The sequence below is a fragment of the Arachis hypogaea genome, chromosome 19, assembly GCF_003086295.3.
Source record: "Arachis hypogaea cultivar Tifrunner chromosome 19, arahy.Tifrunner.gnm2.J5K5, whole genome shotgun sequence".
NCBI lineage: Eukaryota > Viridiplantae > Streptophyta > Magnoliopsida > Fabales > Fabaceae > Arachis > Arachis hypogaea.
The window spans coordinates 146233721-146245739 of record NC_092054.1 but is presented as its reverse complement, the minus strand read 5'-3'; the positions used below and the strand labels follow the sequence as shown (position 1 = coordinate 146245739).

General features: G+C 31.6%; 2 protein-coding genes across 2 annotated transcripts; both read left to right on the top strand.

The window, feature by feature from the left end:
- The first annotated feature begins 4468 nt into the window (after window positions 1-4468).
- LOC112779380 (mannose/glucose-specific lectin) lies at window positions 4469-5572 on the top strand. The gene has a single exon (XM_025823618.3). It carries the CDS (start codon window positions 4502-4504, stop codon window positions 5327-5329), a length of 828 nt encoding a protein of 275 aa, XP_025679403.1. The 5' UTR covers window positions 4469-4501; the 3' UTR covers window positions 5330-5572.
- A 4105-nt stretch (window positions 5573-9677) lies between these two features.
- LOC112779455 (mannose/glucose-specific lectin-like) lies at window positions 9678-10742 on the top strand. The gene has a single exon (XM_025823727.3). It carries the CDS (start codon window positions 9777-9779, stop codon window positions 10587-10589), a length of 813 nt encoding a protein of 270 aa, XP_025679512.1. The 5' UTR covers window positions 9678-9776; the 3' UTR covers window positions 10590-10742.
- Window positions 10743-12019: the final 1277 nt, after the last annotated feature.

Here is a 12019-nt window from a genome sequence, read left to right as displayed (position 1 = left end):
GACAGCCTCTTTTTTTTTTTAACTTAACAGACTACCAAAGTAATGTCAAACATTAATAAACAAGAAAAATCACAATTTAAACTAAATACACCTAACTAAAAATAAAAATTTAACTTATTACCAATATAAATAAAAGAGAAAATTGAAATAATTTACCATGGTGGGGTGTCTCCCACCTAGCACTTTTAGTTAAAGTCCTTAAGTTGGACATTTGGTGAGCTCCTTGTCATGGTGGCTTGTGCTTGAACTCATCTTGAAACTTCCACCAACGCTTGGACTTCTAATAAGCTCCAACACTTCCAAGTGAATTCACCAAGCCTTGATGAAGTTCTTCACAAGCTTTGAGCTCCCATAGTTGATCCTCTGGTATGCTGGGATCCCAAATATTGTTTCTACACCCTTCTTTAAGTTGATCATCATTGTTTCAACTGGGTGGTAAGTAATCCAAATTCTCACTGAGACATCCCAACAACTTCCTAGACCCAATCAATTGAGAACTATACCAACCATTGCACTTAGACCTTGAACATCCAACCATAATGAACTTAGGATTTGTTGCCAACCACTAACCATCCCCCTTTTACTCTTAAAACCACAAAGAGCTCTAAGTTGTCCATTCGTCTCAAGCAAACCGTATGCAAGCGAGAAATTAAATCTTAAGGAGTAGAGATTTACCCCCTTGAATGACAGGACGGATGGTGATGGCTTCGGAAGAGGTGTCTCTAGTGGCGGCTCTTCCAATGTATGCTTCACTCTCTTGGACTCCTCTTTGATGATCTCCACCTCTTGACAAGCTTCTTCAACATCAACCTCTTCCTCAAGTTCAATGGGAGAGGATTCAATTGTAGATAAAAACTCATCAATTATTGAATCCATCTCATGATCAACCTCCTCAACATCAAATTCAAACGTCTTGGAAGGAGGTCCTATGACTTGAGATTCCCAAGGAGGTTTCGCATCTCCTAAATCTTCAACCACTTCCTCTTCTTCAATAATTTTGGAGTTCTCCACTTGCTCTAGTACAAAATCCAGCTCCTCCTTGATGACTTTCACCTCTTGAAAACTTTCTTCAATTCCCACTTTCTTGTTAACTTCTTCCAACTCTTCCTCATTGATGAAGTCATGTCTTGGAGGGTGTATACATTCCTCCTCAACATTGGTTTCACATCCAATGGAAGAAACTTCAACAAGATTCCTATTGTCACTTGGTGTAGAGTTATCTTCAATGATAGAACTTCCCTCTTGTTCAACTTCCCCTAATTCTTCAACTATTCCCTCATCTTCAAGGGTCTCTCCTACCTCCACCTTTTGGGCCTCCTCTTGCTTCTCTTGAAGTAAGGATGCGTGAATCTGATCCATTAAGTCTCTAAGACGATCCCTTCTCTCTTGTTCCATGTTACCAGCATAATTGGGATCGTATTGCTCTTGGATTGATGTATATAGGTGAAAAGGAAGTGCACTAGAGCTCGAGGGTTGAGTATTGGGGGTAGAGGGTGAATCCACACGGGATATAAGAGCTTGGAGAGTAGAGGTGAGACCAGTGAGAGTAGAGGTAAGTGTGGTTTGAAGCTCTCGTTGCCCTTAGCGAATAACACTAAAGGTATCATCTATGGAAGCTTGGGGTGGATAGGAGGGTTCATTTATTGGGAGAAATGGCTCATAATATGAAGGTGATTCTTCTTGATAAGGATATGGAGATGGTGTATATTGAGGTGGTGGTTCTTGGGAGTAATTGTATTGGAATGTGGGTGGTTCTATGTATAGTTCATATGGTTCATATGGTGGTTGGTATGGTAGATAAGGGTTAAGGTCATATGGAGGTGAATGGTGGAAAGGGGCTTGTGAGTATGGTGGTTCAAAGCTATGTTGAATAGGGGATTCATAGGTATGTGGTAGTGGTTGTTAATTGTCACAAAAAGGTCCACCATAACCATTGTCTTGATATGCATCATGGAATGGTTGTTCCTCATAGTATGTTGGTGGAGGTTGTTGCCAAGAGGGTTGTCCATAAGCTTGAGGCTCCTCCCACCTTTGATTGTCCTATCTTTGATGCATGTTCTCATTGTAGCTTCCATTCCCTACAACAAAATTTGAACCAAACTCATAGCCAAAGGGGTGAGAATTCATAGTAACAAGAGAAAATAAAAACAAAGACTAATAAGAAATAATGAAAATAAACTCCTAGAACTAGAAATAACTAACAAAGAAACAAAAAGGCAAATATATTCACAATATTCACAATAACCAATAATAAGGCACACATTTGCAATTCCCTGGCAACGGCGCCAAAAACTTGACGGAGAAAAAATGTCGGTAAAGATTTTCACAAAAATATCGCGTTGCAAGTATAGTTCTAAACCGACAATAAAACCTCAATCAATGTTTAGATTGTTTGTCACTTAAGCAAACTCAATAAAATTAACCGAATTATTTAAACCTCGGGTTGTCTCTCAAGGAATTGCAGGAAAGTGTAGTTTATTATTGGTTATGGGAAAGTATATTTTTGGGTTTTGAGTTTAATAAGCAAGGAATGTAGATAACAAGAAAATAGCTAACAACTAAGAAAGGTCCTAGCAAGGGTTGAGAATCGGAATTTCTACCCTCATTATCATTATCAATTGTGATGGTAATTGCAAATTTCTCTCACTTAGTTAACCTCTAACAATTGAAGGAAGTCAAGTGAGCAAATCAACTTGAGTTCACAAGTCCTAGTCAAAGACTAGAGTTAGTGAAGCTCAAGCCAACTAGCATGCAACTTTCAATCACCAACCAACAAGAGACTTTGACAATTCAAGAGTCTCCAAATTACTCAATCCAAGCTAAGAATACAAAAATCTAATTTAAAATCCAACCAAGTATTTTATCAAACACTTGGAAGGCACAAAATAAAAGCATAGAAAAGTAATAAGAGAATGTAAAATCTAAGACCAACAATTGCAAGAAATCAATAACAACAAATGAAGAAAGACGCAATAAACATGAAATACCTCAAATTGCATTAAAAGGAAATTGAATCTAACAATAAGTGTTCATAAACTAAATTGGGAAAATAAAGAATTTAACAAGAGAAGTAGATGAACTAAGGTACTAGAACACATAAAAGTAGAAGAAAACTAAATTAAAGCAAGGTAGAAATCTGAATTTGAGAAGAAATAAAACTAAAAATCCTAAAACCTAGAGAGAGGAGAGAGCCTCTCTCTCTAGAAACCTAAAGTGTGTATGAATGAAAGTTAGTGAATGCTTCCTTCCTTCTTCCAGCTCTACTCTGCAGCCTCTAATCAGTATTTTTGGGCCTGAAACTGGGTCCAAAACAGCCTAGAAATCGCCCCCAACATTTTCTGTTAATTGCAGCACGTGACGCTCGTCACGCGTACGCGTCACTACCAGATTCTGAAATCCTTCATTACTTGTGTTCCTTCCACTTTTGTATGCTTCTTTTCCATCCTCTAAGCCATTCCTGCCCTATAAACCCTAAAAACACTTAACAAACGTATCACGACATCGAATGGTAAGAAGAGAGGATTAAAAATTAACAAATTTAAGGCCAAAAAAACATGTTTTCAATCATAGCACGTTGAGATAAGGGGGTATTTTCTTGAATAAGAGGAGAGGACAGCCAAACAAAGAATATAAGGAGGTATTTTTGTCATTTAAAAAAATATTTTATTCAAAATGACGATTTTAATATCAAATAAAACGTTGGGAACGATTTTAAATCCAAAATAAGATTAGAGACGAATTTGATTGTGATCCTAAATCTTAGGACCAAATCAGTACTTATCTCTTATAGAAATAACTTCTTCTTTTAATATTTCCCTTTAATTTTATAGAAAAGGACTTTATAAGTTTGAAACCAAATTATTACACCTCCAAGACTTAATACTTCTTTTTCTCTTTGTTTTTTTTTTTGTTTTTGTCTAATTTAAATAACTAGTTGTTATAAATTAAAAATGATTTTTTTAAAAAAAATTTAAACGAATAAAAAAATAATATAAATAGTTATATTTATATCTTTAATATATATCTTTAAACTAATAAAAAATAACATAAATATAAATAGTTATATTTCTAATATTAATAAATTAAATATCGTAAGTGAAGTGCCTCAAAATGAATATGTTAAAGAAACTAGTAATGGTCCATTCGATTAATGAAGTATTTTATTATTTTTATTTTAATTATTAGTAAAATAAAAAAATAATATTATATAATAAATAAAATTTATTATTTTTTATTAATATTTAAATACCAAATTTAAAATTATAAATTTTATATTTTAAATTCTAATAGTATAAAAAAAAGATATTGACCAATAATATCGAGTAATATTAATAATAAAGATTAAGCTCTTTAAAATTTCTCAAATAAAAAAAATGACTGCAAATGTATGTTACTAAAATACACATTAAACATTCTAACAGCATAAATTATTTTCCAACCGTATAAATACCCAAATGGCTAAAACTACCTTTAATTTCCATCCTAAATCCAACGTAACGCCATGGCTATCTCCAACACAAACCTCTTTCTCTTCTCTGTTCCTCTCCTTACCTTCACCATTATCTTCCTCATGCAACTAAACAAGGCAAACTCATCAGATTCCCTTTCCTTCAGCTTCGACAACTTCAATCAAGAAGATGGAAGAAACCTAATCTTCCAAGGTGATTCAACCATTTCACCAACGAAGAACACACTCCATATCACCAAGGTGAATAGTCAAGGCAACCCAGCTCCAAACTCCCTTGGAAGAGTCTTGCAATCAGCCGAACTACAGCTTTGGGACAAAGCTACAAACAGACTCTCAGAATTTGATTGTCAATTCAGCTTCGTCCTCAAATCCCCGGTTTCCGAACCGGCCGACGGCTTGACCTTCTTCATCGCCCCCTCCAACACCACCGTACCGGGGCTTTCCCCCGGAGCTCTATTAGGGATCTTTGATGCTCATAGCCATCTAAATCCTTCTCTAAACCAAATTGTTGCCGTTGAGTTCGACACCTTCTCCAATTATTGGGATCCAAGTTACCCGCATATTGGAATCGATGTCAACACCATTCAATCCGTCAAGACTGTGCAATGGGAGAGGAGAGAGGGTGAAACCGTAAATGTATTGGTTTCTTACACTTCTAGATCTCGAAAGCTAGAGGTCATTGCAAGTTACTCTAATGGTCAACGATTCGAGGTGTCTCATGTCGTTGACCTAAGGGATGTGCTTCCAGAATGGGTTAGGGTTGGATTCTCAGCTGCAACAGGAGCACAATACCAATCGCATGAGATTCTATCATGGTCTTTCACTTCATCCTTGAACTACGTTCAAATGGAAATAAAATGAGTATCTTGCACGTGATATGCGATCTACTGAAGAGATTTCTATATAATGATATGAATCACAATCATCATCATGTGTTCCATGTGTATGATGTTATGCTAATAAAGGACAGACAAGTGTACTGTTTTCCAGTTTCCATGGTCTAGTTTTTCTGTACATTAGGGTTTTCGTTGCTTCATCAGAAGCATGATATTCCCTAGCTAGTACTTTATCATTTCATCAGATGAATAAATTAATTACTTCCAACCCCAGTTTTTTATTTTTATTTTAATTGAATAAGATAAAAGTGTTTCGTTGGAAGAGAAGATACATATATGTGTAAATGTTTGACCCTCAATAAAAGGGAAATGAAGAGTGCATTGAATTTAATCTAAAAAATAAAACCAATACTAAAATTATTTTTAAGGTGTATTTTGTATTTTATTATATATTTTATATCTATAATTGATTTGATGATTAATTTTTTTTATACCTTTAATAAAGTTCTATACTATATAGAGGTTTGAGAGAGAAAATAAATAGAACCTATTTGAACTTTCTATGATTAACTGCTATTGTTTGGTGACTTTTGGCTTTCTTGAAAGAGGAATGCTTAAAGATTAATAGAATTTTTTGGTTTTGATCAATATTTTTAATTATTAATTTAATTTAATAATTTAATAATATATTTTTAGTTTATATTATTAAATATTAATAATTACTTGCTGATTAAAAATAATAAATTATATTAATCTTCTAGTATTTTTCTCCTTAAGTTGAATGTTTAAACTTAACATTTCTTTTAAGACAATGAAATAAATAAGTATTTCAATTCACTTTAGATTTTAAATGTTATCATGTATACTATTATACTTTTAGACTTAATATTAAGACCTATAGCCACTATAAATAAATATTATAAATACACATTGTAGAAAAACATCTATATTTCTGTCTACTTCTCTCCACGGCTAATTAATGTATCAATCATGTGGAGATTAGACATGGCACGTGTTATTGAATACCAAATTCATATAGATGTGTATGTTTTTGCTATTGACCTCATACGGTAATCATATATTTTACATGCACGTTAATTAATATTGATCTATCTTCATATTTTATTGATATTCTGATTCAAAGTATGAAAATAAAAAAATCTATATAAATAATTATCATTTAATGTGAATAATAAACGAAGCAATTGAGAAGGGAAAAAAGGAATTTATATATTTAAAAAATGTGAAGCGAAACCTTCACTATTCACATCCAAAACCAAAAGCAATAAAGAGGAAGCCGAGTCAAATAATGTAGGGAGCTACTCAAATGAAGATGCAAAAAGTATTTTTTTATGAAAATGTTTTGTATAAAAGTGTGATTTATTAATTTAGCCATATTTTAAATAAAAATAACACTTTTATAATATATCAAAATCTAACCCCACAATCTATCATCTAAGAGTCAAAAAAAAAATCATCATATAAAGACAATTATAATATTTTTATGGGAGTACCCACCAATCATGTATATCACTGAAATATTACAAAGTTGCAGTAATCACTATACACTGCATGTGTAGGTGTGGCACAGCAATATTATTGGGCAATTAATTTCCTATCCGATCATAACTATTGATACCGTACCCCATCCAATAATTCATGGTACTTTATGCTTGGATAGCGTGAGAATGTGAGGTGTTGCCTTCCCTTGGGCTCCATTTGATTAGAATACACACTGAGATATAAACGTCGAAAGATAGATTAAAAAGACATATATATATATATATATATATATATATATATATATATATATATTATGTTTGGTAAAATAAATACATAAGCCACACAAAACTCTAAAAAATCATAATACCTTCATCTTTTATTTTCACTATCATCACCTAGACTTTCCATTTACCACAATCTATTTTTTTTCCTCCACCATTCATAACTAAAAATAAATCAAACATCAACCTAAATTATTATTACTAACAAGATTTCTTTCAAAAATCAATTCAACAATTCTTATTTTTTTATTAAAAAAATAAAAATCTGTTGGAAATTCTCGACCACTGATCAGGAGATTTATGAAAGAAATCAAGTGAGAGAACATACTATGAGAAGACATTACATCCGATTCAATTCAAAAACTTGAAGGTAGTAAGTTAAGGGGTCTCTCATCTTATAAATTCTTCACTCTTTCTTATTTTCTTCAATATAATGTGAGACTAATTTCATACACTACTCTTTACACTTACAAACATTAACATCTTCTTTCATAGTTTTTCCCCAAATCTTCTATATCCCAAATACATTTTCGCTTCCACCGTGTCTCTGTCGTTCTACATCACTCGAAGCGACAGATACTTGTAGTACCCTACACAAGTCTTCAAAATCATTGAGTAGAGAAAGTGATCGAAACACAATGTACAAAGAAAAAGAGTGGGAGAGAGACAACGGTGGACGACGAAAAGAGGAAAAGGGAGAAAAAGGTGTATAGCGGTGGTGGCAGTAACGATTTCAGAGGGAGCAGTAATGAAGACGAAAATAATAATGAAGGGAGAATGGAAGAAGAAAAAAAAAATAGTGAGCCATTGAAAAAAGAATGAGGTGAAAAATACTAATAGGAGAGAGATAAGTTTGGAAGGAGAATAAAAGGATAAAGTTTGGAATTTTAAAAATTAAATAAAAATAAAAATATAAAATATCAATGTCTTATAAATTATGTTTCAGTGTCTTAATTATTTAGAGATGAAAAAGTATAGGTAGACAATAAAAATACTAAACAATGTGAACAATAGATATATCGAATATTCATTTCATTAAGTGTATGAATGATTATTTTAATATTAAAATTTTGATAGATAATTTAAAAGTATAATATATTCTTATTTGATTGGTAATTATTCATGTTATTTAAAAAAATTATTATTTACCTAACACTCTCCAATAAAATTATATCTCTGTGTTTATTCGTATTCTCTTATAGAGGAATGCTAGGAAGCCAACAATTTTGGTGTTTTGTAACCATCAATTGACCATCAATAATATTTTTAATGGTATAAAATTACATCTAATAGTAGAAGATCATTCATTTTTATTTTAATAGTTAAGTGCTGGTCAAAAAATATAAAAGTTGCTGGCCCCTAGACTTTTCCTTCTCCTATATTCATTATAAAATTGTGTCTTATTAAATTAAACAAAGAATATATGTCACCTGTCTATATCTTAAAAAGATATGAACAACAACTAAATGCTACCTTATTGCATGATATACTCATAATTCTGATGGCCTGATGGGCACATTATTCAGCTCAATAATTATGTTAACGCAAGATTCTTTTTATTTTTAATTTTTTTAAAAGGAAATTGAATAAATAAATAGGAAATTTAATTTGCTTAATGAAATCTGATTCCAGAATTCAGAATAAATAAATTTCTAAGTAATTTGTTTTTGTTTTTTTGTCGAAGCCATGTAGTTAAATGGACCTCTACTTTATATACAAGTCGAACAATAATGTTACGTGACTAGTAAATATTATTATTTTAAGTTTATATTTGATCAATAATAATTTGTATTTATATTTGCAGATATTTATACACAAAAAATTATATAATTTATATCTATATTTATCTAAATTTACACATATCAGTTAATACAATTTGTACCCATATTTTTTAGAATTTACATATATAAATTAGTAAAATTTATTTAAAAATAATTTAGTATCTGTACTAGCTAAATAATGACCAAAATTACTAAAAACTGCTGGCCCTATAGTTTTTGTAGGTCCAAAATACATGTCATTAAATCAATTTGGGTTGGTCGAATGGTCAGTTCACTCATCCGCTTAAGTAAGTGTCGGAAGTTTGAATTTCGCCTTATGCATGCAGTAACCTATTGGCCAACAACAAACCGTTAAATGGAGGTTAGATCGACGATGGATTAGTCCTTAGTGTGTTAGATTGGAGGATACCGTGGACAAAAAAAAAAACTCCTAATATATAATTTCTTTTAGATAAATATTAGAAATTAATTTTTAGTTAGTTAGTATTAATATTTTTTTATTTAAAATTTAAAATTTAGAATTCAAAATTAAAAATTTATAATTTATTTAAAATCTAAAATTTAAAATAAAACAATTTTTAAAAAATTAACTGAAAAAAAATTAACTCTCTGTCGTTACTTTTTTATTCCAATTCAAAATACTTAGCAAAGAGGGAAAAGTTTTACTAACTTTATACATTGAAAATTTTAACTATTTTAGATTTTAATAAAAACTTATTTATTAAACACCTTACTTATTAACACCCTAAAAACACTTATTGTTCAACAAATAAAAACTAATTGTCTAACTTTTTATACCAAATCCTCATGGGTCCTTTCACAGAGCACCTAAATAAATAGCTAAAAGGCTAAACCCATCATTGTAGCAAGCAAATATTAGCTACACTACATACACATCCCCAACACCATGGCTGTCTCCAACTCAAACCTTGCCATCATAACCATAACCATCCTCCTCATGCTTCTAAACAGGGCATGCTCATTAAATTCCCTTGGTTTCAGCTTCGATAACTACTTCCATCAAGAAGAAAGAAACCTAATCTTGCAAGGTGATGCAAAGATTTCACAAACCAACACACTCCAACTCACCAGCACCCCCAACAAAGTTGTTGGACGAGTCTTGCACTCGTTTCAATTACAGCTATGGGATAAAAGCACAAACAAACTCGCAAGCTTTGACTCACAATTCAGCTTTGTGCTCACATCCCCGGTCCGCGGTCCGGCCGATGGGATCGCCTTCTTCATCACATCGCCGAACTCTACCATACCACAGAATTCCGGCGGAGGTTACTTAGGGCTTTTTAATTCTAAGACTGCCCTAAGTAACACTTCGTCGAACCAAGTGGTGGCAGTTGAGTTTGACACGTACATTAATCCTACTTATGATCCAAATTACAATCACATTGGAATTGATATTAACTCCATTAAGTCCTCAAAGCTTGTTAGATGGGACAGGAGGGAAAATGAAACCCTTGATGTATTAGTATCATACCATGCTGAGACACAAACCCTAGAAGTCAAAGCTAATTACCCGGATGGTCAAAGTTATGAGGTGTCTCATGAGATTGACTTGAGGACTGTGCTTCCAGAATGGGTTAGGGTTGGGTTCTCTGCTTCCTCTGGAAACCAATATCAATCGCATAGCGTTCTATCATGGTCTTTCTATTCTGGTTTGTATTACATTGGTCACAAGAATGAGTATCTTGCAAGTGATATATGATGATCTGAACGAATTAATTTCTATGTTATTATATGATGTATATGATCATCATATATATGTATGTGTTATGATATGTACTTTATATTATGGTGCTAATAAAGGACAAGTTTTGTCCATGATCTAATAGTAATAATTAATAATGAATGGTGAAAATTCATGTGCATCAATTTCACATAAAATTGATAACTGTTAGATAAAAATTTAAATAAATACCTAAATTTTCACCTTAATGAATTAAGCACGTCGTTAGGGTTTTCGTGTAAAATAAACTTTTTTATGTATAACATATGTATCTTCGTGTTAGAATTTGTTTATGAGAAATGTTACCGGCCAAAATTCTTTATCCGGCAACATTTTGGATCAATATTTAAAAGGGTAAAATATACTTTTTACCTTTAAAGTTTGATAAAAATTTTAAAAATATCTTTAAGTTTTATTTTGTTTTAATTTTATCCCAAAAGTTTTCGATTTGCATCAAATATACCCCTGATTGTTAATTTTTCAAAAAATTTAAGACCAATTCAACAACAATTTCATAAGAACAACCCTCAACACAAGCAAATCAAGCATAATTTTCATGCATTATTGTTAGATTGGTCTTAAATTTTTTGAAAATTTAGCCGTCGAGAATATATTTGATGCAAATCGAAAATTTTTGGGACAAAATTTAAACAAAATAAAACTTATGGGTATTTTTAAAATTTTTGCCAAACTTTAAGGACAAAAAATATACTTTATCCTATTTAAAATTTAGTGTTAAAATATAAGATTTAAAATTTATTCTTTAGAATTGATCAAATTTTAATAAAAAATAATAAATTTTATTAATTCTATCATTATTCTAAAAAAAATTTTGAGAATCAACATTGTATAACCAATATTTAATATAAAAAAATATTTAAACCTTTTAAAAATAAAAACATCTGAAACTCAATTAAAAATTTATTTAAAATTTAAATTCAATATAAAAAATTATTTTTAGTGAATTTTATACATAAATTTATTTGACAACTTACTGTTTACTAAAATTTTATAATATTAGTCCTAGCATAATTGACTGAAATTAACTGTTATCATATTGGTTCTACCCGGAGAACAATAATTTAATAGGCCAGGCTGTGATGAGTTAAGAGACTCTATGTCTCTATCCTCTTAGATTTGTGGACTCCACAACCAATAATGCAATACTGGCAAGTGGCAATGATGGTCCCTATCGCACCATCGTTGAGAGGGGGCAGAAGCCGAGGGAAGAAGTGCTTACTATTATTAGCTCTGTAGCTCAATGATGGTCCCTATCGCACCATCATTGAGAGGTTGACGCACCTCACATTTTCGAGATCCCACATCACCTATGCCGTCAACGAGGATTGGCGCAGATAATATAAAAAAAAAAAAGGTAAAGTATTATTTTTGTTTGGGATAAATTTTAA

What these genes read in the sequence shown, in the direction of transcription:
- LOC112779380 (XM_025823618.3), top strand. Translation starts at nt 4,502, where the DNA reads ATGGCTATCTCCAACACAAACCTCTTTCTCTTCTCTGTTCCTCTCCTT.
- LOC112779455 (XM_025823727.3), top strand. Translation starts at nt 9,777, where the DNA reads ATGGCTGTCTCCAACTCAAACCTTGCCATCATAACCATAACCATCCTC.